Source organism: Cottoperca gobio, chromosome 21, assembly GCF_900634415.1.
Source record: "Cottoperca gobio chromosome 21, fCotGob3.1, whole genome shotgun sequence".
Taxonomy (NCBI): domain Eukaryota; kingdom Metazoa; phylum Chordata; class Actinopteri; order Perciformes; family Bovichtidae; genus Cottoperca; species Cottoperca gobio.
Genome location: NC_041375.1, coordinates 2335876 through 2362766, shown reverse-complemented (window position 1 = coordinate 2362766; position 26891 = coordinate 2335876). Strand labels below are relative to the sequence as shown.

The window sequence follows — 26891 nt, the reverse complement described above, 5'->3', positions numbered from 1 at the left end:
TTGAAGTGTTGTGACCTCTGTTGGCATCTCTGGTGGGGTATGAGTGTCTGCTGGAGATAAGTCAGAGATTTTCAATACAGTAAGCGAGCTGCTCTATTCTGAACCAGCTGTAGCTTCCCTGGATTGTTCTGCCCCTGACCAAACCATAGGCAATAATCTGTTGTGTGATAATACTGGTCAGCTTGACCATAACTGTTTACCTTCTAAAGTTACACCGACAAGCTTTATATCCTCTAATTGCTCTACAGTAACATTGTTTAGAACCAGATTCAGCTGATATCAGCTGAAGGGGATGAGAAATTATTTGTTCCAAATACAATGCTCTTGATCTTAGATATGTTCAATACAAATATTTTATTATTGACCCTAATAAACTGTTCATACATGCCCAATCAAACATTTCACACAAATTATTAAGATATTGAATGTAAAAGTTTCTACAGAGAGTCTATAACAACGTTGCATCAAAGTAGATGGAGGTTGAGTGTGTTGCCAGCTTTGGATTTCTGGGAGTCCACATCTCAAAGGACCACTCCTAGACCCTCAACACTTCAACACTGGTCAAAAAGGTTTACCAGAGTCTCTTCTTCTAGAGAAGACTGAAGACAATCCATCTGTCTCCTCAAGATGCTTGTGAACGAGAGCAACCTCACCATCTGCATCATAGTATGGTATGGCAATGGCATGTATTGGACCAGAAAGTACTGCAGAGGGTGGTGAAAATTGCCCAATGCATCACCAGTTCTCCACTTCCTATAATCCAGGCTGGGAGGCGCTCTAGGACCAGCATGCTCAGGAACAGCTTCTTCCCTCAGCTGTCACTTTGCTGAAATCTGTACCTTAGTGACAGCAACCCATCCACCTATCCAATATCTGCAATCTCAGAACATCTGCTATCAGTCCGTCAACAACAAGCCTCTGGAGCAAACGGCAATATTTATGGGGTTCCAGTGTAGCTCACAGATGTCTGGGTCAAGACTTCCTCTTCAATGCGCTACTCATTGTATACAGTCCGATGAGCAATTTCAGATACGAGACTGGAGTTGGAGTTGAAATACGACGTCTATAATTGGATGTTTCACAGATAGCCAGTTTTCAAGCAAATTTTTCACAAAATGATCATGAAATGAAAGCCAATGGGGTCTGAGTTTGCATTTCAGCCGATGTGTTCCGCCATGTGTTTATATCAAAGTACCTTTCCAACACAGTCATGTAATAACTGGAGAAGCAGCAGTCAGATGACACCTTTCTGCCAGCTTTGACTAAGTCATTTTGTAAGTTTATACAACATCACATCAGTTGCTGTCATTGATCTGTATTTATCTCGATGCTCTAAGATGACTTCGCAAGCATAAAACATTTGTGTGGGTATTAAACAGTATTACTGTTCACCTCAGTCAACCTACGTATGACCATCAACAAGAAAGACTCACTTATTAGTTTGGCTGTAGAAGGATTAGTCTGGATTACGGAAAGCAGGAGACAAAATCTTAAAACTCAAGAACCGGCAGTGTTGGAATTAAGGAGGAGGCAGGGCAGACTTAGCTTCCCTACAAAACAGACCTGAGGTCCCCCGGAAGCAACAAATATGTTGGATGAATACCAAATAGCATTTCTAATGATGCAATCAATGATAAAAGAAATACAGAAAATATAATTAAAATTGAAAGTCCTGTCATCTTTCACTTTTGTGAGGCAGGTTCCTCTTTTATGTTGGACTAGAATGGATGTTGGAACAGGTCCAACAGCAATCATTAGTAGTAATACTTCAGGCCACAAGATGGCAGCATACATCCTATGAAGGGAAAAAATGTTGCCTTGGAAAATGAGAGGCGGGTCCAAAAATAGGAGGAGAGTGTGGCTGCGGAGTGAAGGAATGGGAAGAAAGATGAGATGAAAGCCGAAAAAATGGAGTGTTTGAGTTCGTCATGCTGTCACATGTGAAGCAAAATGTATCCATTCAGTGTCCAGAAAGTAAGTCTCTCTGTGTTTCTCTCCCTCCTTCCTTCCTTCTCTCTCTCTTCTTCCATCCTGAAAGTCTCTCCCTCTCTCTTCTGTTGTCAGACAGATATATGAGGTTTTCCAGTCATCCTACAGACACATGTGGAAGCTGCTGCTGCTCTCACTGCACGAAGAAGCCGGATAGATCCACCTGGAGCCAGACTGCAGCAACCTTAACCAGCACTGAGCTGTCCACGTAAGTACAACACACTCACATGCGCATGTGCTGTCATACGGAATGCTTGTTTCATTGTTTGTCTGCTGCATATACTGTACCGAACACGTGTGTTGCTTATGGCTCGCACTTGGTACACATGGCGGCAGCTATACATTTGCTGTGGGAATTTATTAAGGTTTTATTTCTCTAATTAGAAACATATGTCCTCTGAAATCACAGAAAAACCTTCAGACAGCTGAGTTATGATGCAATCTGTCAGCCCAAAGCACACATTCTTCTTCCACTGCCTGACAGGAAAACGAACAGTGCTGTATAGCCACTGCCTTAATTACTTAAGACTTTTTTAAGTTTATGTATTCTTTAAGGGTAACCAAAATCACAAAAAACATAATTTATCACTAACCTCTTTCCAGTGTGTGCAGTTTCCTGAAAGTGCATGCACTGTGATGTTTGAAAAACCCAGAAGGTTATTTATCAACACCACCGCTGCTTAATGATATTTGCAGGATCCTCAGGGACACTTCTAACCACTTGGATAAAAATATAATCTAATGATCTTTATTAACATGTTTCCCATGTTGCAAATATATTTACCAATCCGAAAAAATATGGTTGCCAGAAATGAAACTCCTTGCTTGTATTAAAAAAAAACATTGACTGTTTATCGTGTTTGAAAATATAGAATAATGGAAAGGTGAGACTGTTATTGAACCACAGAGTCTGCAAAGTGATGAGGTCAGGGTGGTTTGTTGTGAAAAAGGGATTCTAATACAGGAGACGGTTGACGCTTCCTGTTTCCTACTGACAGTCAATGTTTTATTTAAACCGTAACCATTCCCTAACCCTGACCACGATTTGTAACAATGACAGTGAAAGTCTTCTCTCCAATATAATGGAACTAGATGGCACTCAAAGCAACTACCCGCAAACAGTATCACTGCACAGAAGGAATTTATTTATGGATGAGAGGCTTGTCCGAGTTTGGGGTGAAGGAAATAGTTCCTATATGAAACTGGTCATGATTTCTGGAAAGACAACAAGATATTGTTTATGCTATAACCAGATATTTTGCATGTTATAACCAGATATGTTTTCTGTAATTATAACAAGAATATATTTATGTAATAACCAGATATTTTTATGTAATAACCAGATATTTTTTATGCTATAATCAGATATGTTATAAAACATAATTTCATGTTATAACCAGATATTTTTCATGTTATAAGATATTTTGTTGAGTGCACGTGGTAATCTTTTGCACACTTTAATTTACACTTCCTACATGTCTTATGACTTTTAACAATAGGCAGCTTATGTAGATAAATATATAACTTACTGTATGTTTCAGTATTTATTAAACCATGATTATTTACACATGTTCATTGATTCCTTAAAGGACAAGTGATACTTCTATATTTTTCTTCTGGGGACAAATCAATTCATTGATTATTGATCTGTAGCGCTGTGTGTGTTCCCAAAGCCTGATGTGTTGATATATCCTCTTCCTCTGCACCATAGAGCTGCATGTACTGCCCAGGGACCGTATATACTCACAAGAGCACCTAATGTGTATTAACCCGCAAAAGGTTGTACCAAATATATAATATATTAATATAATAAATATTTTTACAATAACTGTATCCACTGGCAATGTGAAAACAACATGACAATTTTTTAAATGTACTTTATTGTATCTATTTTTCCATTCCATTTTATTGTTCTGGTTTTCATTTCTTATCGCTGTTTTCCCCTTTTTATTTAGTTTTAGCTGCAACCAGCAGCTCTATAGCGCACTCTGTCAGTAGGGCCACAAAATATTGGGGTTAGGGTTAGTGTGTGGGTGTGAAGGTGTGTGTGTGTTCATGCTGATTTGGCAGAAAAGGGTTGTGTCAGTGAGAGAAATGAACATGTTGTGCTGTGCCAAACCTTCCTGTCACAACAGTTAAAAACAAGCAAAATATTATAGTGGAGGATACAAAATTGAAAAGGAAGCCCAGATATTCTGTGCAGCATCTCTGACTATGTACTGGTCTGACTAACTAACTGTGATGACAAGACTCCAGAAAGTCTCTTCTCCCGGCTGTTTGTTCCACAAGAAAGTTCTGGCATCTAACACTCTCTAAAACCACAACTTGTTGTCTTCACATACTTTAAATAAATGAGACACAACATAAATAACAATCTAACTTTAGATAGTGAGCTTTACATATGCTGTATGTGTACAGTATTTTTAAACTTTTGAATAAACTATGCTAATTGTTTCCCCCTGTTCCCAGTCTTTATGCTAAGCTAAATGAATTACGTCTAGGCCAGGGGTCTGCAACCGGCGGCTCAGGAGCGTCACGCGGCTCTTTAACCCCTCTGTAGTGGCTCCCTGTAGCTTTGACAAATAAAAAACATGGAACATGTATTTGTTGTTGCACAGTGGACAATCTTTCAAAAGGAACACCTCTTATCTTAGAGTTCGAGATGATATTGTGACACTGAAATAAAAGATATTTTTTAAATATTTCGTCAACTAAAAAATGCGTCACATTCTACTGCGTCTATAGCCTTACCCTTTAGATGGCTTATCTTAAGTTGCAGAACCCCGCCTAACTCGGTGTGCTAACCATGAATAAAACCAAAAGAAGATAAGTTTCGTAGGAGAATTGTTTCATTCTGCGTGGACAGATACATTTGCTTTCCCTGTCAACAATGCTGGCTCACCTGTGTGCTTGATATGCAGCAAGAAATGTGCAAACAGAAAATGTTATGTTGAAAGACATTTTGTGGGACATTTGTGAGGTTGTTGTCTGTTTAAAAGCCAAATAAATGATCAGCACCTCCATGTGGATGAAAACACACTGAAACGGACATAGTTAAATACAAACTGGCCTATTTTGTTATGTTTACTCTTTTTAAGATATTAGGCTGCAGCTATACGTTTTTTTATTTCAAAGTGGGCTACTTTTTTTATTCATTTCATTTTTATATTGTATTTATTATTATTTTGTGCATTTTTATATTATATTCATTTTAGGACTCAAATAGGCCTGCATAGTTCTGTGTTTAATTTATTTCAAAGTAGGCCTAAACAGTAGGCCACTGTATTGTTTCCTTCTCTTCACAAGAGTTTGGTGTTTTCCTTTGTTAAAACAGGTAAACATACCAACAGTTTCTTTCATTGTCATTCTGTAATTTCATAAATGCAACAAATGTAGCATAACTATATATTAAATCTATAAGCTGTGTTATCAAATATGTTTTGCGGCTCCAGACAAATCTTATTTGGTGGAAGAGGGGCCAAATGGCTCTTTAGATAGCCACGGTTGCCGACCCCTGGACTAGGCTCTAGCTCTGTACTTTACAAAGAGACACAAGAGTGATATTCATCTTCTCACCTCAGTCTTCCTTTAATCATTTCATTTGGAACCAATGGACTTGGGGCTGAGTGCCATAGACATGGAAGGAAAGTATTGAGAGATGGACGGTACAGTACTTTCACAAAATGAGAAGTTATTGTGTATTTTGTGTACCTGTGCAGGACCTTGGCTCTGCATCATTAGATGTTTTGTGGACAGTTAACAGTGAAAGCAGGAAGAGACGAGACCAGGAGGATTAGTCCGAGCTCAGGGGTCAATGATGTAGTCACCAGGACATAATGCTAAAACATTTTTAATAGTGTCAGCCGTAGTATTTCTTAACAGTGTATATTCTGTATATTCTCTACTGTTCAGGACACAAGATATAGGAAAAAACTTTTCAATGCATATGTTCCGTTTTTGGAGTGAACCCACGTCAATTTGTCTCTGTAGTCGAGTGTGGAGCTGCAGCTGCTGAGGGAGAGGGAGAGGAGCAAGAGACATTGAAAAGGGATGGGTGACATAGAATAAGAGAGGGACTGTGAGAGGTGTAGCGAGAGGAAGGGAGGAATAGGGTGGGTGCCTGCGGTGGAGCATGATGTCAGAGGAATGTGTTGAGCCTCTCCTTTAACAAGCCGCGGAGCCGTGTGGAGCGTTTTTTCTCACACACAAACACTTTCACTGTTTAACTCTCTTTCTATTTGCCGCATGCAAACACACACTCTCTTTCACGTACACACAGGACCTAAATCAGAAAGGCTTTAAAAGCATGACACTAAATTAAAAAAAAAATGTAATAGACAACTTCAAGCAAGTTTATGTGGTACATTTCTTTGATATGTACAAAAATGTTTTAGAATACATTTCAAGTAAATACATATGAAGTCATTATATAATATCAGACTCGCATTGTTAAGTATTGTGGAATGTGTTTTCAGTGGTTGAGTTTCATCTTTGTTCAGCCCTCCCTCCCAGCATCCGGTCCTGCAGCTGGAGTTTGTTGCAGGGATTACAACGATGGAGATGGAGGAAAGGAAAGCAAAAGAGATAAAAAAGAGGAGAGAGATGGAAGAGAGGGGAAACAGGAAGAAAAAAAGGGAGTGGTAGAGAGAGCAAGGACACACAGATGGTAAAAGAGAGAAAGTGACTTATATGTGGGAGAGCCAGACCCTGGGAACAGCTGGAAAGACGATGACTAATATTAGCAGTGAGGTAAGACAGGGAAGGATGGAGAGGACAGGCTGTGTGTATGGAGGGCAGCTGCTACTGTAAACCAACCACAGTGAAGTCAAGTGTATTTATAGCAGCAAAGTCATGATACCACGAAAGGGATTTTAATGCCAAATTGTAGTTTAACCCCCGAACATCCACTTTTCCTGCTTTTGTTTCCCCCTTAAGTACCTTTAAGGTTCAAATCTAATGATTATAATCTGTCTGTCCCACTTGTTCATAGAAACTGTATTATATGAAAGATTTGAAATACCTAAATAAAAACAAATCACATAAATAAAGTAAGATAAAGTATGCATTAATAGTCTTTCCATCCACACGTTTTTTATGCACGTTTTAGATTTTTGTGGAAATGCCAAACGTTTGAAAAAAGGCAAGTTATTGCAAACAAGGTTTTATGCTTGACTATGATTGAAAGGTTTCATCGATACAATCAAAGTGCAATTGAAAGAGACTTGGTGAATAAGTCATGTTGTGTATGTGACTGATGCTTCGCTCCTCTGAAGAGAAGAAGAGTAGCAGCAGATGAAAACATCAGATCTGAACACCTTCCTTGCATTAATACATGAAACTAACATTTAAATGCCTCCCTCATTGGGCCCTCTTATTGTGCTGGCTCAATGACACCAATTGAAGAATAAGCAGCAAGTTTTTATCTCAACAAGCTCAGCGTTTTAGTATTCGCATATAAGTAATGGGCGGCGTTGAGCATTCATTTGCATTTTCTTTTGCTGATTTTCTGGAAATTCAGTGAAAATTTGAGCTACATTAGATAGAAACTTGCCCTGCTACAAAACAAAAACATAATGTAATGCACACTGAAAAATAAAAAAATGACATGGACTTAAAGAATTTTAAGTCGACTTCGAGTCATCATCGACTATCAGGGGGCCGCTCGACACACATCCCTAGTTTAACACACCAATAGCACCTTCTTAAAACGTTTACAGACACCACACTGTCTCACACGCTGGGTGCAATGGCAGCAGATAAACACTGTGGAGAGTCACTACATTTTAGCGTTCATCATTCTCCTGTAAGTGCAACACGTGGTCACAATTGCCACTGTTTAGCAAATGTTACATAAGCCTAGTAACACATATATAGAAATCAATGGCTCAGTGCTGAGCAGAAGCTTCTGACGTGTTAAGTAATATCTTGCTCTTATGTCAAAGTCATCTGAACCATAATCTCTGCTGTACCTAAACACTTTGGACACTTTCAGTGTCATATTGCACAAGAGGTCAAAAGACTTCTCATGAAGTATAAGAGTTAATAATGGGTAACTCCCAATGAATCACTTTATGTTGCCTTCTCTTAGTCTTGGATGGATTCACCTAATACACCCTTTACAGGAGTTGTCTGGGGTTTGGGCTGATTGGACTGATCTTTTTTTATTATCCATTTCCACATCAAAAGTGAAACTACAGTTTTTTCAACCTCCATGGTGGTTATTCTAAAGATTCAAATATGCATGTACTTTTTAAAATCCCATTCTACGAAAAGATTTTAAAATACAGTCTGGAAAAAAGTCATGGAACATTTTTTATATATAAAGTCCCATGTGTCTACTAAACAGGCTGCAGAGAAAAGGGAAGTGTCCTGGAAAAACAAAGTGTAGAGGCACCTCGGACGGAATCAAATGTGCCCATGCCTTGTTAACCTGCTAATTATTTGTGTGAATATCCTACATGGCCGAGCACTATGTTTATTGAGAAAGTGGCGAAGGCCAATGAGCCCACACAGCATATAAATGTACACACTGAGACATTGAGTAAATGTTTCAGAATACAAAACATATTACATGCTACATCAAACCCCAAACTCACTGTAGACATGGTGTGATAGTTTTAATGCCAGTCTGTTAATGTGCTACACTCCACACAGATTACATGGAATTCACACTAATAAACTACAGTACTGTAGGTCAGTGTGAACTCATTCACTCACTCTTACTGATAGCCCGTGAACACAAGAGTCCGCTCACTCAAAGTGCATCCCCAGCTACACTACTTCATAACGTTAGCTTACCTGTTTATAAATGGCATCGACATGCTAGCATGTAAAGTGTAAGGAGCCAGTGCAGATATAATGACCTGAAATGTAAAAATGGTGTCTTTGGTACCAAATGTATCACATGTTTGGTTTCTTGTTTCAACATCTCTAACCTTAACACTGGAAAGTCCTGTTTCAAAGAAGAGTGGGGACACGTTGACTCTGGAAGTCAAGACTGCTTATTCAGTCCACTTTTCCACCGTTCCTGGATGGGAAAATAAAGAGGCCAGTGTTTCATTATTTCAGATCATTTAATGTGGCGGGCCGCTGCCTATTTCACCACGGAACTTTTATAAGTGTAAGCCGTACGCCATCCACAGTAGCCTCGGGCCTGGAAGGACCTAACCCCAGTAAAATTGGAGAGCAAGAAATAAGTGGCTCAAGTGTGTGTGTGAATGTGTGTGTGTGTGTGTGCGTGCGTGCGTGCGTGTGTGTGAGAGAGAGAGAGAGAGAGAGAGCGCAGGACTGGAAATAAAGAGCTGAATTCAGTTGGCTGTTGGTCTTAAGCTGGCCTCCACATGTTGTAAAAATACAGACGCAAAGCAGAAGCAGGTTACTACAGGGCATGGAGCGAGAAAAAGACTTTCTTTGTGTGTCATGTGCTTTTAGTGAAGTAAAGTACTGGAGTGAGTCATAGAGGGGTGATTAAATGTGGGATACTGCTGAGCTCTGCTCGTTGATGAGAGTGAGCATCAAAATGTACATTCTCATACTAACTGTAGTCTCGTATCTGTTTACAGCTTCGCCCATCTTTCTACAATCCCGTCTCTCCACTAGGTGAAGATGTAGTCTGTTTGATCTCTATGGAGATGTCTCCAAACACTGTCTTCTTTGTCTTGTTGCCATGGTCACTGTGGTTGCTGTTCTTCCTGACCCCCATCACCCAGACAACAAGCTCTGCCCCCTCATCTGAAACTTCTCTGCCAGCCAATACCACGCTGTTGTTCGATAGTGGCACTCCAGGCTACAACCTGCGGAACTGCAGCTGCTCCACAGCCGTCCGGGACTGTGACGAGGCTCTGGCCAACTCGCTGTGTCAATGCCACACCGTTTTACGCTCCACTCTGCCCCCTGCTGGGCTCAGAGAGCCTGGAACACTCAACGTGTGGGTGAAGGAGCTCTGGGTCCTGGAGGAGCTGCTGAACAGCAGCATGGTTGGCCATTTGCGGTTGTCTTTTTGTGGAATAAAATCAATGGACAGCCAGTACCTGGCTTTGCTGGGTCTGCGGACCCTCAGGATCCACAGTGCAGCACCACAAACACCCTACCCCAACCAGGAAATGACAATCTCCCCATCAACAGGTGTTGCAGTGAAGCCAGAGACCCTCTCCTTTGACTTCTCCTCCTCCCTCCACGTGACCTTTCTGGATGTAGCAGTTCTAAACGGGCTCTCTGCCCTGAAGGCGTACAGTGTGGTGGGACCACCTGCTCACACCCTCTCCCAGCACTTTCCCCACCTGGCCTTGCCCCTTGCTCTTCCATTCTCTGCTACTCCTGGAGACCCCATGGATCCTAGAAAGCAGCCTCTGCAGAACCTGCTTTTTACTTTTGTCTACTAACGACAACAAGCTCTCTTTCTCGGGCGTGCACAAATACAAATAAAGCGCAGGAATTACAAGACAGCTGGATGTTTTTTTTGCACAGGAAAATATTATGTGGAATGTATTAACTTGCTGTACTGTCAGTCTGGCCCAAAGGTGGCTCTGATCAGTGTCTCAAGAGAGGCTGACATCTTTTTCTCCCTGATGCATTTCCTTCAGAGACTTCAGAACGGTCACAAGTGTGTTATTGTACTTCAACTCCATGGGTATAGCCGACCGTGTGTTTATATGCAGAAATATTATCTCATAGCCTTGCTATGGCTATATACAGAAGAGTGTTTTACATTGCAGACACCGTACAGTTCTGATAAGAAATGTTGGTAACACTTAAACAACCCAATCATTCAATTCAGTAATGCACTCTTTGTAAAGGAGTTGAAAGCAGTATATAAACTGTTGAGAGTTTACTAATGCTTTATAGATCATAGGTCAAACAGTGGCAGCCGTAGTAGAGCAGGTAGAGTTTTGCGTTGCCAGATTGTGAAAGAAATACCTGCTGTTTATACTTTCTGTTTGTTAATAATGCAGTTCTACATGATCCTAATAATTGATCAATTCTCATTGGTATCTTACGCTCTAATAAGCCAAGTAAAGAGTTAGTTAATAATTGTTTGTGAATTTAGTGATCTATAAAACGTAAGTACTAAGTAAAAAAACATTCAAAAGAGTTATTATTAGAAGGTGTTACCCAAATATCTTCATGAGGATGAGCTTATACAAGTTAAAAGCAGGCTGTTAACATGGCTCACTATTCAAGCTAATGTCGGCACATTCCAGCTAACACATTAATAATCTGGATGAGAGTTTAAATCTTTGACACATAACTCTTAAATGGAGTACTTAGTGACTCCCGAAATCACTCGTCTGCAGATGTGCTTGTAAACACTACTCCCCATGCACACTTAAACCAGAAGGTCGCTGGACACCACACAGGCTATGGTTACACCTGACATGTTAACATAACTTATTATGGAGATCACATCACTCTGTGTTCACATCTGGCCCTGAAAATGTTGTTTCTGCATAACGTCTTGTTGGTCAAGGACAAGCTGGTTTTTGCATACCAACACCCGTCACCAAAAACTCCCCACTGTAATCAGATGACACACAGCTTCTGCCCACCAGCATTTAGATCCTGCTGACGCCCTGAGCAGGAAATAATAATTGTGCTGTGGGCTCCTGTCATCTATAGTAAACATCTTAAATGCGAGTGAGTTTATAAAATTGTAGTTACAAGTTACACCGTACGTAGATATCTATGTGTATAAACAATAACGCGGCTGCCGTATTTATGCCTAATTTAGATGACTTTATTTTGAGTGTTGATGGAGCAATTAAAATGTTAGCATAGCCTATTCTTGATCGACTCCATTCAGAAAATAAGCATTTTAAAAGTTGTTTGCTTGTCGTCTCGTGCTCAGACCTGACAAAGCGTGAATTTACAAAATCAGTTTATTTTGGGTTCATTCTGTTGTAGTAAATCAGATAGCTGCGCAGAACACACAGGACAACCTCCATGGTGGACCGGGACAAAGTCTGCTAACTCAATAGGGATCACCAGAGGCATTCCAGTGGGACTCATATTCTTACAAAGTAACAGGGAGTCAATATTGGCCCCCAGCCCCTGTTATTCCCTCTAGATGGTTCATCCGGCCCTGGATTAATGGGGAAAGGATGTCTACCCATTTAGGATAAGACCAGGCCACATTTGGTGAAATCTAAAGGGATTTTTAGAGTGGGTTATGTTTTTTGCTCTTTTAAAAGCATTTCAATGGATTGCAACATGTGGCAGGTCTTGTAGTTCACCTACATGTTGGAATACTGTAGAGTGTGGTCTCAATGAATCGGGTGATGTGAGGAAATGAGAAAGCAAAAGGACAAATTCATGCTTTAGGAATCAATAGAGCATTATAAAAAAACTAGATGTACTGTGGCAGCTGACTGCAGGGAACACTGGCTGGAACCTTTCCAAACAATCCAGTGTGGGGTCAGAGTCTGCACCAGAGCTAGATGATACTCTTGTGTCTGGGAGGGAGCTTTGAGTGTTATGATACTTTGTTAAAAATATATTTTTGAAAGTAATATTAAAGTAAAAGTTGTGTGCTGTCCCGATAAGGACAGCTGCCTGTGGCAAAAATATAGCAGAATGTATAAGAAAACAAAAAGATGGAGGACAACGACTGTGTCAGTCTGCTGTGGTATGAGCTGACGCAGAGGCGCAGTAGGCTCACTGTTATGAAGGCTGCAGACTGCTGCTGCGATTTTCCAGCTGCTCTTATTGAGTGCAGATGGCCTAATAAAACAAGTTGTTTTGTAACAGGTTAAAATGGACGCTCAATGAACAAGAGTCCCAGGGTTTGCATCCTCTCTTACCAGCCAACACGTCTCCCTATGTTTGGATCAGAACAATGACTTTGACTCTGTTGAGTTGGATATGTTGTGCCATTATTAATCCACTTAAAGCCAAGATGGCAGAGCTCTGTGAGGTACGAGCAGGAAGTGAAAAAGACATTTGCTCAGAACAATGCTGGACCTGATTCAGTTAGTCGACAGCTGTTTGTCAGAAGTCAATCTGAATTTCCCGGAACTTCTGGAATAGTTTATGCTTTTGTTTTTGGATAGTATTTGCAGTCACTTTAACTAAATGCAAGAGGAAATACAGGACAGTTTGAAAAAGGTAGTCAAGGTTGTTTCATGCTTTCTTTCTCTTTCGAGTTCCAGCTCATATCCTGAGAGACTTGGATAAAGCTGCTCTCACAAACACAATCCGGGCCAACACTTCTGTTCTGCAGATTATTCAATGTGTGTGTGTGTGTGTGTGTGTGTGTGTGTGTGCAGGCGTAAGCACATGGGTGTGTCTTTGTGTGTGTGTGTGTGTGTGTGTGTGTGTGTGTGTGTGCGTGCGTGCGTGTGTGCGCGTGTGTGTGTGTGCAGGCGTAAGCACTTGGGTGTGTCTTTGTGTGTCTGTGTGTGTCTGTGTGTGTGTGTGCGTGCGTGCGTGCGTGCGTGCGTGCGTGCGTGTGTGTATGTGTGCGTGTGTGTGTGTGTTGAATGATCTAAATGATCACAGCTCATTTAGATCAAATAATAATCCATCACAGTTGCACCACAGCGGATGCAATGTGTTGCAGTACAGAAGTTGAAACAAAGTTGCTAAGAAAACGTTTGATGCACAACTTCAGAACTCCAGATTTTGCTCCAGATGTGGCTGTTAGGCAGGGCTGCATCCGGGCACTGAATGCACTTTCTTATGCCTTGTTTCTACTTCATGGTAAAGCTCTCTTTTAGTTACCGGGGCTTTTTTGTTTTTTTGTGGTCACTATTGGCGGGAGCTTGGCTATTTAAAAATGGCGTTTTTTGCAGGACGTCCAGTGTCGTGCTGGTGACGATTGTCTCTGATCACTCAGGAGTCTGCAGTATGTTGACTACACCTTCTAGTATCGGCTCACTTCGCTTCGGACCTCGACCGAGGTGGTAACAAAAAAAGTACACAAGTTTTGCTAATGGAAACACAGGAAAAAGAGCGAGTGGAGTTGAGTAGAGTAGAGCTGTAAGATGCAGTAGCAAATGCAGGATTACTGTGTCTTCAACACTTGGATAAGGTTGCTGTCTATGACGCCTGGGCCTGGGAATTTTAAAAATACCCTTACCCCTTTTCTGAAACAAGACTTAACTGTGCCTCTGTCTTTGTTGAATGGAAACACATTTCATTATGTAACAGGCTGAACTTAATTCCTGTGTAACTGCTATGATTGCCAGCTGGTTTAGAAAATACAACCAGAACATAGCGAGTACATTTGCTCAGTATAAAGGACTTGGTACTGAAAGGCCCTCCGCACATCTTATGGTTGCCTTTAAGCCAACATTTAACAGCCAGTATTCAGCACAGGACTGGGAGTTCACCCACCCTGACCCTAACAGTCGGTGCTCTTACCGAGAAATCCGCCTTTAGTCACTCCCATCTGGTGAACGGGGTGATTACACACCTATTAATGCTTTTCAGACAGGATGTTAGGAACAGGCCATGAGACTCTGTGCTAATGCTCCCGTCAGTGCACATCACACAGCATTAAACGTCTGGAACATTGTACCACAAAATGATTGAAAATGAGATCACTGGGTTGTTGGAGCCTTGACTTCCTTTTATTTTCTGCTCTCTGGATCTTCATTACAGCACCTTATGTACTTGCATCAGGGAATGTAATTATTCAAATGTAATACACAGATTTGTAATGATTGCATGTAACCCACTGCTAATGTGCCTTAAGAGAATGTGTACACATCACAGCAGATCTCTGACATGTTGAATAAAGTATGTACTGTTTAAGGAACAGAGTGTGTATTTGGAAATAGCATGAGAGGTTTGATTTGTATATTATTTGGCTTATTTAAGCAAATTCCTGGAGCTAATTTGTTTATCATGAAAAGATGATGTGGGTTGTTTCTTTTGTCCACACTATTTGTCCCTCTGTATAGTCTGAGATAATAAAAGAGTTTTTAATAACTGCTTTTGTGGTTGCTTTGTGTTAAACTCTTGATTCCTACTCAACATCCTTACATTACACAAGAATGGAAGTGAGAGTCTCCTTTCTTTTTTAGGTTGTCTCCATCTTTGTTGCCGAAGCGTCTATTGTTAAGAATCCCACCGTGTATGGGCTGCAATGTGATTCTTTGTATCTTTTCTGTTAAAGTCTTTCATTGTTCAACCACTTTTTGCTATCACATGCTAAACATGCTAAATATACACTTCTGTAAATTCCAATCATATATGGTGCCATGTTTACAAAGTGCTGTATCTTATCTTTGGAGGAGGAAGAAGAAGAAGAAGAAGTTTACTAGAGATAGAATGCACCAACTGCCAACTCTAATCATATGATATCATATGACATAATGATTAACCTTATTTGTATAGCACCTCTCAAAACATGTTAAAAAGTGCTTACTAAGGCACTACAGGGCACACCTCTCACTAAAGAAAAGAGCAGAACACTCAATTTGCTTGACCTGTTGTAACAGACGGATCATTGTTTCATCAATGACTGTACTTATTCTAATCACGTGATTTGGGATTAGCTGAATTAAGTAAGTATAATGTAGCTTCCATCCATACCCACCTGTGTGTTTGACAAGTTTCCACAGCACTCAGAAAGACTGGTATGTTTCCTAACAGGCATTAGTGTGTGATGTGTATGTAGAGGGCTATTTTGCTTGCAAAATGGGCAACAGATTCAGATAATAACTTAACTTAATAACTAATGTTGGCCCGCTATTATAGGCCACTATAACTACTAACAGGAACAGGCATTGTGAACTATATTTTGATTTCAACAATTAAGATGTTTTTAATATAAAGTGTAGAACACATCAACAGGAGCAACAATTTGATGCTTTAGAACAGTAAATATTTTATGAACCAGCTGTGAACTGAATCACTAGCATTAACTTGTAATGAGATATAAAATAGTATAAAATATACAAATAAAGTTTCCAAAAATCAATTTTACAGCTTTAAATCATTTAACTGAACTGTGATTCTTTCACACTGCAGAGTATTCCTCCAAAGAGAAAGTGCAGGATATGTTTTGCATATCTCGACTGATAATGCTCAATCTGTTGGTGACTTTTAACCGTTTTACTCTTACAACTGAGGTGTCATACAAAAGTCTCTCTTGAGAGGAAAATGGAAATCTTGCAAAGGTTATTGGGGATAATTCTCAGAAAAAGTATCAAATATATCAGACAGCAGAAGAGGATAAAACACATCACAACTTACACAGATTCCTGCTTTGCGAGAGAGCTGGGTTATTACCTGTTCTTTCAGCGCCCTCTAGTGGCCTCTGAACCACAACCTGAGCTAAATACACCCTGCTCAGCCGGGGAAACCCCGAGTGACGCACTCACACAGGAAGTTCGTCTTCACATCGTCACTGCTCCAAAATAAGTTATATAGTGACCACCTTTGGGAAGTTTTGTGCTTTTGTGAAATGATATCCAGGCTGACCTGCTGAGGAATAAGATATATACGATAACATAATGGATCCCTGAGATAAAATAGTAGAATAGACATAATATTCAGGAACGCCATGGGAATTATAGTGACGACAGATTTTTTGCATGATGAGTCAATGCACATAATGACGCAAACGGAGATAAACCAACGCTTACAATACATTCCTTCTGTATGTATGTTAACTCAAATTTATTTTTGCATCAGGAATTCGACAGTAAGACTTTTACTTTGAAGGTGAGACAGGAAGTAGCAGTGTATTGAGTTCAGTGTGACGTCAGTGTTTGACTGCAGTGTTGACAGCTGAAGAAGCTGCACAGCGAGTATTTCGCTTTTGTTTCTCGGACATTGAAACGACTATCACAAGCGGTGTGTGTTGGTAAGTCATTGAACAGTTAATGTCATGACAAGGAATGTTTTTGGGGTTTTTTTTAGCTGTAAGCTAACATTATATAGATAAGTATAGATAAGTTAAACAGTGCGCCACCCAGTGCAACGTAAATGTGGGTAGACTGACCTGTAATTATTATTATTATTATAACTAGGAAAGCAACTGTAAGGCTAATATAGCAACTAAATTAGCAGTAAACTTCATTATAAAATAAGCGCTAATCTCTGTAACGTTGATCAGTTTATTGCTCCATGGTGTTTGTGTTATGATTTGACATTTTATTTAATGTATGTCCGCCTAATGGGTCAATTCTATTACAACATTTATGTAATTGATGGGCCAGTTTTTGAGCCGGATGTAGCTTTAAAAAACAAAATCATTACTTTAAACAAAAAGTAGTCTTTCAAGAAAATAAACGTGCGGAATGTGTGAGTGCTTCAAACCGAATATAAGGAACACTGTTTTCTGTTTTTCAACAGTAACCATGCGGTGTACAGAGGGGGAGGCAGACACACCACCCTGTGCTTTATGAGAAAGGATGAACTGTTTGCCTCTTGTTCTTTATCTCATCCTACTCCTGGATTCTGGTGAGTACACCAAGTTCTCTCAGAGAAGTTAATAACTACAGCAACATTTGTTGAATACCTCAAATACCTTTCTCTACACACCTTATTCAGTGTTCTCACAGCTGATGACTCATTAAAAAGTGCTGCCAGGTGTGTCTTGTGTACCTTGTGCTGTTTTGTGGCTCTGATTGAGTCAATCTGCGTCACGTGTTTGTTTTTCACACAGTGCGCAGTTCCCTTCCTGCTCCGGTCAATCTTTCTATCAGCTCTGTCAACTTCAACCATGTCCTGAGTTGGGTTCCTGGGCCCGGCACCCCACCAGGAACACGGTACAAGATCAATAGGAGGTAATTTTCCTGTCCACCATCTTGTTCGCTGCTCTCATTTCCTACAACACATGGCCCAATGCAATTTTATATATATATATATATATATATATATATATATATATATATATATATTGCTACTTTCTACATATTCAAAGCTTAAAGTTTGTTATGTTGTAAGTATGCTGAAACTATGTTTAATTCCGCCAAATATTTGAATATTTTGTATGTATTGTTTTAAATTCATAAGGAAAATATCCATTATAAATAAAAATACATTAGTATATTTGATTTACATGAATTTCATGTTATATCAGCCTTTTTTGTTTTTATCAGCCTCTCTAAACAACCGCAACCTTTTAATTTGGTGGCGTTCTCAGTCAGTATCTAACTATCTGTGGTTTACTTAAGCGTGTTGTTTGATGGAATATCTGACTGCGGGGAACTTTTGCTCTCTTTCACCTCTGCTTTCTTGGACTGTGGCTGAGGTGTTGTGTCACAGCGCTGTTTGTTTCCATCCATTAGGTATCTATTGTGGCATCTAGTGTGCGTGTAATGCAGCTGTGACCACAGACAGGCTGGCTGATCGTTTTAAAGGAACTGATGATTCTCTTATAAAAAGCTATTATGAAGGGGTTTGAGTGTTTCAGTTTCACATGATCTAATCTTTGGTTTTAACAGTCATTGTGAAGGTTCACATTACATTTGATTGTATTTGCCTGCATTGACAGAACTGAATACACATGATTTATTTCATTGCTGTATTGAACATAGCATGTTAGCAAGCTATCCAGGTGCTATCCAGGTCATCTCTTCACGATCTTACTAAATTATAAAGGATAAATCTAGTGATACTTTTTAAAAAGAGAAAAGCGACAATTAATTGATCCTGCTAACAGTACTGTCTGTGAATATAAAGCCTGCTATATGTTCTCCCTCTGTGCCCTAGAGCTCTATTGTTCTCCAAACACTATTAAAAACACATCAATGAGGCACACAGTTGCACTGGGCATTGATTTTTCATTACCATCAACACGCACTGTAGTTTATTTTCAATGAATACACCGTCCTGCTGCCAGAAATGCTTACTATGCAAATGTATTTTAATCTGCCGCTGAAAATAGTAACATTTGCTAAAAAACCTGTAGTGCCCAGCTGTTTTGGGAAGTTACTGGGCCGTTTAAAAAAAGATTACACTTTCTGAATTTAATAACATTGATACATTATCACCTTAAAAGTTGTTAATGTGAACATGTTAGATAATTGCTGCCTATTTGCATATCCAGAAGATACAGCAACATTAGCATTCATTTTGAGTTTAAGTGTTTAACTGAGTGTTAAGCTGCTAAATGTTCCATCTTCACCAGCTAGCTAACCTTATCTGTTGCTCAGGTGAAATAAAGGCAATTACAGATTGCTACAATTTTTTGTGAGATTGTTGCTACTTAATTCCAGACCATGGATGTGAGATTAATGGCAACAAGTTTGCAGGTTTGTTGCCGTTGCCATCAAGTGGCTAATAAATGAGTAATTGTAATCCCTTTTTCTCCGCAGACATTTTGGCTTTTCAAAGCAGGAAAAGCACAAGTGTAATTAATAACATTAATGATGGCTGCATACCATTTTAAATAAGCCAGTTCCAGGGCTCTGGCTTATGGGACACTAAATGGAATGAAGCCATCATTAATGTTATTATTTACGGTTGTGTTTTCTCTTTTTCGACAAGTCAAAATGTCTGCTGTGAATACGGCCAATGGCAGGTTTGAAGTAGGGTTTACTTAAAAAATAAATTTTAAAAAAGAGGACCTAGCAAGTTGATTGATATCCTGTGTGGATTCATCACTATGAATATCACCATTAATCACACTTAATCAATCAATTGATTCATTGTTGAAATAATAATATTGATTAGTGCAACTTGAAAGATGTAAGACATCCAGAAAGAATGAATGGACTTTGGGCCAAAGACAGATTAGGGAATGCAGAAAACTATTATGTATCGTGTCTTTAGATGGGATTTGTATTAATGCAACAAATAACTATTGAACAAGAAAAGCTAACGTGTAGAATGTCATGTTATTACACAGTAGCATCTTTCAAATAATTCTGATGGCACACAAAGAAATCTCAATGAAAGCTGACGATGTATTGTCCCAGAAATAATTGAGATTACGATTATTATTGTCATGTAATAATATGATAGCATAATTATGCAAGTACAGCCTTTCAAAGAACAGTGGACTTTTGGGTCCTCACCTTTACCGCATAGCAAAACAAATAGAGCTTTATTCTTTTAAAACGGAGAACAAAAGTCTTTAGTCCACCTCGAAGAATCACTCCATCCTGATTGGTGATAAATGGGGAAAATGCTTGTGCACAAACTATTCAAATATTACCTCAAACACTGGAATGCTTGTACTGCCCTTTCTTGTGATGAGCTAATATCGGCTAATAGTCATACTGTACTATTGACTGATATGTGACATGTGATAGTTAACTTTTCCTGCCATACTGAGAGCACTGCATGCATGAAAAAAATGTCTGCGCTCTGTTTCTCTTTGTGCAGGGTGAACAGGAAAGCAAAACTGATGCTGAACTCAAATACGACATCAATAAAGCTGAAGCTTCGAAACGACTACAAATATGAGCTGACTGTCCAGGCGTCCTACAAAAAAACCCTGTCTCCAGAGTCTGAGAAGAAAACCTTTGAGCCTCTCAGAGATAGTAAGTTGCTTGAGTGTCTTTTGAGTTGCATGATTTTGCCATCCACCTGTCTGTCTGCTGTTAGTTTGACAAAGTACAAGGGAAACAGACATCGGACGAAGACGAAGACATCGGATGTGTGTTGAGATCTTGCCATCATGTTTTCCAAATAGTTTTTGTTGTGATAGAAAACCTTTTTGTATTACGTTTGACTTGCACTCATCTTGTTGCACTGTTTTTGCAATGGTTTAATGGCACTCTACTGAAGAAAAAAAAAATGTGTGTGTGTTCTGCGCAAAACTGGCACACCAATACACAGCAAAAGAAAAGAGTAAATCCAGCTAGAGGCTGCAGGATCTCTGTAGATGCAGACACCACCACACACTTCTCGTGGGTCATAAGTGATGATGAGAGGGATTATTGTTGTACAAGTCTATACATTGTCTTTTAGGAATATACGGCCTATTGTGTCTTTGAAATTAACGTTCTTTCTTTTGACAAGCTGAAATAGGTCCCCCAAAAGTCTCACTGGCTGGATGTGGCAACTGCATCCAAATCAACATTTCACTCCCTGAAGCTGACGAAAGCACAAATATAAATGATATGAAGGGATTCTACGGTGCTCACTTCAAGGTCCTTTGGAGAAAACCTAAAGAAAAATTGGTAATGCATCCATTTCTCAACTAACAAACTGCAAATTTCTTCTAATGATTCTGAATTGTACTGTGTAGGATGACTGTTCTGATGAAGTATTTAACTACGAGCATTTCTGCTTCCAGAGCAGCTCTGCCTCAGACAACAATTAGCAGAACTAAAACTTCAGTCTCCTCTTTGGGGTGGAAATCAGCACTCTGTATGTTACTGTGTGATTCGGTCCCTGCAAACGTTAAGGGGAAAGTAATAACTTTATTTGTACCTGTTATCCAGCAGTGGCTCATACCTTCAAAGATATTTCTATGATCCCATAGATGTCTTCTGACTGCTTGGAAGATATAATGCTTTCCAAATCAATCAAATAGTCACTGAGTCATGCAGAATGCTAATCTGCGGAGTGCTGGGTTCTGGTGCTGGAAATTCTTTTAATACATTTTCTTATTCTTCGTTTTCTTATTTATTTAGCCATCTTCCGTTGGTTAATACTCTGTCCCCTCTATATCACACAGAAAGCCCATTCACCCACATGTTGCTCACTTGTATTGCACTATAAAAAAATAAATAATTTTAACAAGTTCTTTCTCCATGTTTAAGACGGAGGGGTCCATCATAACACCAAACAAGAGTTATACTCTGAACAACCTACTGAGTGGTACGGAGTACTGTGTGAAGGTTCGCACACTGATTAATGCCAATAGAAATACGAAGCCATCAGCTTGGAATTGTACCTTCAGTAGCATCGTGGAACCAAGCACAGGTGAGCTGAACTTTCAGAGCTGATGTTCATGATGTTGTGACAGTGTTATCGTTCTTTCTCTCTCACTCTCCCTCTGTCTGTCTCACTCTCCCTCTGTCTGTCTCACTCTCCCTCTGTCTGTCTGTCTCGCTGTCTGTCTGTCTCACTCTCCCTCTGTCTCTCTCACTCTCCCTCTGTCTGTCTCACTCTCCCTCTGTCTGTCTCACTCTCCCTCTGTCTGTCTGTCTCGCTGTCTCTGTCTGTCTCGCTGTCTCTGTCTGTGTCTCGCTGTCTCTGTCTGTGTCTCGCTGTCTCTGTCTGTGTCTCGCTGTCTCGGTCTGTCTGTCTCGCTGTCTCGGTCTGTCTGTCTCGCTGTCTCTGTCTGTCTGTGTCTGTCTCGCTGTCTCTGTCTGTCTCGCTGTCTCTGTCTGTCTCGCTGTCTCTGTCTGTCTCGCTGTCTCTGTCTGTCTCGCTGTCTCTGTCTGTCTCTGTCTGTCTCGCTGTCTCTGTCTGTCTCGCTGTCTCTGTCTGTCTCGCTGTCTCTGTCTGTCTCGCTGTCTCTGTCTCGCTGTCTCTGTCTCTGTCTGTCTCGCTGTCTCTGTCTGTCTGTCTCGCTGTCTCTGTCTGTCTGTCTCGCTGTCTCTGTCTGTCTCGCTGTCTGTGTCTCGCTGTCTCTGTCTGTGTCTCACTGTCTCTGTCTGTGTCTCGCTGTCTGTGTCTCGCTCTCGCTGTCTCTGTCTCGCTGTCTCTGTCTGTGTCTCACTGTCTCTGTCTCGCTGTCTCTGTCTGTCTGTCTCGCTGTCTCTGTCTGTCTGTCTGTCTCTTCTCTCTCCTCTCTCTGTCTCACTCTCTGTCTCTCGCTCTCTATCTCTCTCTGACTGTCTGTTCTGTCTGTCTGTCTCTCTCTGTCTGTCTCGATGTCTGTCTGTCTCTCTGTCTCTTCTCTCTCTCTCTCTCTGCCTCTCGCTCTCTGTCGCTCTCTCTCTGTCTGTCTGTCTGTCTGTCTGTCTGTCTGTCTGTCTGTCTGTCTGTCTGTCTGTCTGTCTGTCTGTCTTTCTCTCGCTCTCGGTCTCTCTCTTTGTCTGTCTCCCTCTCTGTCTGTCTCTCTGTCTCTCTCTCTCTCTGGCTGTCTGTCTGTCTCTCTCACTCTCTCTCTCTCACACTCTCTCTGTCTCTCACTCTCTCTCTCTGTCTCTCACTCTCTCACGCTCTATCTCACTCACTCACTCACTCACTCACTCACTCACTCACTCACTCACTACATGGTCCAGAGAAGAAATAGACAGAGCAAGGCACTAACATTTTACGGCTGAAGGATTTATGACTGTGTGTGTGTGTGTGTGTGTGTGTGTGTGTGTTCAGGCTTTGTTGTTTTAGGTGCAGTTGCTGGTCTTCTGATTGTTGTTTTCGGTGTCCTGATGAGCTCCATGTTTTGCCTCTACTACACTGGATTCCTTTGTAAACTAGCGACTCTTCCCAGAGTACTAACTGTAAGAAACATTTGCATTTGTCTATCTATCCATCTATGACTATTTTACTTCCTTTTTTCCCCTACGTATTTAGAATTCCAAATGTCAAACTCTTCTTTTAAACATTTGGGGTTTGGTAATTTACCAAAATTATATATTTACCCATTACCTTTAGTAGTATTTAATAGCCATGCCATTTGAGTGTTGTCCGTGTTTTAGTCCTACAATTTACTGCAGTAGTTACTGTAGATACTGATGCTTCAATTTAGTTCTCAAGTTTCACACTGAACACGTGTTGCCTTAGATCACTTCGGGCACCATACTGTAATTTGATTTGCTTGAATAGATGATGACCTACTGTATTTAGCAGGGATGGTACATCTTTGAGTTAACGTATCTATTACACTGTCTCATTCTAATCTTCCCTAATTTCTCCTCCCTTCTCTGTCTCTTTGTTGCTTATTTGCCACTCTGAGGCTCTGAGCCAAGGCTGCACCCTGACACCAGAGTGGACAATCCCTGACAAGATCTCCATTAGTGCAGAGTGGGAGAAACGGAGGAAGTACAACAATCCCACAACTCCACAACAACCTGCCACCAGTGGCACTGACACAGATGAAGAGGATGGGGAAGGGGAAAACATCTACATGAATAGAGGAGCCGAACTTTCCTCGGGGGAAAGTTCCTGCCAGGACTCTGCTGATGCGTTAGGGAACGGCAAGGGGGCTGCGTCAGAGGGCTCTGGGAGTTTGACAATGGAAGCGCAGGTATCGGACACAAAGCTTGAGGTACCACATGGGGGGCTTAATGGTGACGAGTCCAATGCTGAAAGAGCGGAGGTTTCTTTCATGCCTGATGGACCAGTCCCAGGTGAGGGAGAGGAGGAGCAGGTGTGTCAGAGCTCAGGCAATATCAATCTGTTCTCAGTCACCCTCGCTTCACTGGCTGTATGTGAGGAAGGGGAGGAGGAAGAGGAGCAGAATACCAGAGATTCTCTCACAGACCTTTTAAAACTGTCTGATCTGGAGCCTCTTCTGCACACAGACTCCCAAACTGAATTGGATGTTCAGACAACTGTGACATTACTACTTACTCAAGAAGACTTTACTGAAGGCAGATGTGCAGACACTTTGTCTGGCTACCTCAAAACCTGTGAAGGTGAGACGTGGCATGAAGAGACGCAAGAGGAGGAGGAATTCTCCGAATATATGCAACACACATGATACTGTATGTTGCTCTGATGTGTTTTACTGTGTATGAGCAGGGTGCAATTTGTGAAAAAATCTGGGGGGGAGGGTTGAAACGTTTTTATTCATGAAAAATTCATCGCAAACCACAGTGCACATTTCGTGCAGCTTTTATAATAGTGAAGTTTACTAAAACAATTTCAGAACTTGAACTTCACCGCTGCATTTTCTGGAATATCTGATTTTATTTATTTATTAATCAAGTAGCGCATTATTTTCACTCTCTTGCCTTGTCCTTTACTATTGCGGACACTGGTGATGCGATCATACACACCAAAAATAAAGATTTAATGCTAATTCAACCTTTTGCCAGAATGAAACCCCCCTTTCAGTACTATGGATGGCCCACTTGGCCAGTCGGGAAATCCCAAAAAAGGGGGAAACCCCCCCCTGGCAAATCAATCAAAATTTTTGGTGGTCTATTTTCCTATTATTAAGGAAACGAGGACACAACACACCCATAAATATCTTCTGCAGCTACAAAGCCATAGAAGCCACCTGCATTTGGCACGTGTTTAAAGCATATCAGAGTTGTTGGTCTTGTTTCTGATTTGTAAAGAGCCGTTTACACCTTTTTAATCTAGCAGGATCATATGGACTCTTCCAAATATGGTCTCTGACTAGGCGTCTACGAGGTCCCTTTCATATGCTGCCTTCAAATACCAACGGACAAATTTAAAATACTTCCACAGGAAACGTGAAAGGCCCCCAGATGCGTAAAATACAATTTTGATAATGTTATCTGTGTTAACGTTACCCGAAATTAGAAAAACATTTTTATTATTATCGTTTAACCTAATTGTGTTGTCTTTTTTATGTTGTAAATTAACGCTGTTGATTCTGAAGAATGTTCTACCTAAATAACCAAACATATTCCTGATATACATCCTCATTCTTCCAATTAAAGCAAGCTGAACGTATTAATATTGTTATGTTGTCATTATTTCTAAAGTAAGTCAGTGTGGTGTGTGTGTGGCAAACTTAACTAGAGTTCCCTAAAGGCACCACAAGCGGCTACTTTTTGTAACGTGGGTTGAACCATGTCACAGCTGGATAACATGGACACTCTTCTCAGTACAGGTAGCTATCATATCAAATATACCTTTATAATATGTAGTTAGGTCAAAAGCTACTGTTTGTAGCTTTTGACCTAACTACTATTCTAAAAGCGTTGGCTTCCTTCATGTTGTTGACGTTAATGCTAGTCCGTTAGTTAGCTAAAGTTAGCTAAAGTTAGCTAGCGATGGATACATTTCCGACGAGTGAGCGTCTTAAAAAGACGAATAAAAGCCTACTTGGCGTTTTATTAGAAGTTCAGTGTCATTTTGAGAGCGTTTTGTAATGAAAGTAACATTACACTGGGTGTTTTAGGCTAACTAAACAGGTACATATGCAAAGTGAAAGTATTTTGCATCTCACTCTTGTCAGTGGTTACAATACAAAATGTAACGGGTAGCCTATTACAGTAACCTAGCGTAATGTTGTGATTTATTAAATCGTTTCTAGGTTTATTTACAGTAAGTATAACATTAACTGTCATACGTGGTGTGTTTGGGAAAAATAACTAAAGTTTTATACCCACTTGATATTCATCACATTACATTAATTTTGCAGACGCTTTTGTCCAAAGCAAGTTATAATAATTATCAACCATACGATATGTTTATATGCGACTAAGAAAAGTTGAAATACTAATTCCAGATCTGTTATGACGGATAGAGTCCATATGGAAAGTGAAAGCAGCAGAGTCCAAAGGGTGGTGACTGCAGGAGGGGCTGATGGCAGCGCAGCAGAAACGCTTTGGCTGACATGACAGCTCTCCTCTGGATGCTCGCATGGCTGCCTCAGGTCCTGCTAGGTGAGTGCACGGCAGGCACCTCCTCTGAAGACAACACACTTTGTCTTTTTAAGAAAATGCATGTTTGACATGATCCAGCATTTAAAAATGAGGTGATATCTTGATGACAGTTTCGTTGCATACATTATTACATGTGTATTATTAAATGTGTCGAACCCTCTTCTTTAGAGGAGTACTCCACTGATTCAGCACTTGGAGATTTTATGCAGCTCCCTCTGGAGCCACTTTATACATCTTCTTTTTCTTTCTGTAGAAAGACTTTGAAATAATTTGGGAGTTTAATATTGACTGTTTTTAACAAGTCAAATAACTTCTGGTTTTACATCAAGGCAATCACTTGAAAAAACAAGTATGACTGCATGAGGTGCATATCAAATATAAATCCGCTGTGCTGTATGTATATATCCATTTAATGTCCTGTTTGTTTGTGTTACAGCTGTCATTGAACTCCCCCAGCCTGTTGTCCTGAACCTGAACTCAAGTCATTTCATTCATATGCTGGAATGGGAGCCTGGACCAGGG

General features: G+C 40.4%; 3 protein-coding genes across 5 annotated transcripts in view; all 3 read left to right on the top strand.

Annotated features, from left to right (window-relative positions):
* Positions 1-1752: 1752 nt before the first annotated feature.
* On the top strand, positions 1753-10429 carry LOC115025925 (uncharacterized protein C21orf62-like). 2 transcript variants are annotated; one of them, XM_029458338.1, is made up of 3 exons: positions 1753-1974; positions 2098-2197; positions 9552-10429. In XM_029458338.1, the coding sequence occupies exon 3, from the start codon at positions 9615-9617 to the stop codon at positions 10368-10370; it is 756 nt and encodes a 251-aa protein (XP_029314198.1). In that variant the 5' UTR covers positions 1753-1974; positions 2098-2197; positions 9552-9614; the 3' UTR covers positions 10371-10429. The 2 variants fall into 2 exon arrangements, with proteins under 2 accessions (XP_029314198.1, XP_029314197.1); XM_029458337.1 differs by having other exon boundaries at positions 2065-2197.
* A 6214-nt stretch (positions 10430-16643) lies between these two features.
* On the top strand, positions 16644-25431 carry crfb1 (cytokine receptor family member b1). Its single transcript, XM_029458598.1, has 8 exons — positions 16644-16798; positions 17290-17397; positions 17603-17723; positions 20269-20426; positions 20908-21068; positions 21654-21816; positions 23158-23285; positions 23741-25431. The coding sequence occupies exons 2-8, from the start codon at positions 17349-17351 to the stop codon at positions 24485-24487; spliced, it is 1527 nt and encodes a 508-aa protein (XP_029314458.1). The 5' UTR covers positions 16644-16798; positions 17290-17348; the 3' UTR covers positions 24488-25431.
* A 74-nt stretch (positions 25432-25505) lies between these two features.
* The window catches only part of LOC115026039 (interferon alpha/beta receptor 2-like), a 16033-nt gene continuing 14647 nt past the window's right edge, over positions 25506-26891 (top strand). Inside the window, exons 1-3 of one of the 2 annotated variants that reach the window (XM_029458599.1) lie at positions 25506-25591; positions 26231-26369; positions 26806-26891. The exon at positions 26806-26891 is cut by the window's right edge and continues 44 nt beyond it. In XM_029458599.1, coding sequence (XP_029314459.1) covers positions 26321-26369; positions 26806-26891 — 135 coding nt within the window. In that variant the 5' untranslated portion in view covers positions 25506-25591; positions 26231-26320. Of the gene's footprint in view, positions 25592-26212; positions 26370-26805 lie in introns of both variants that reach the window. The other variant, XM_029458600.1, reaches the window with a different exon arrangement.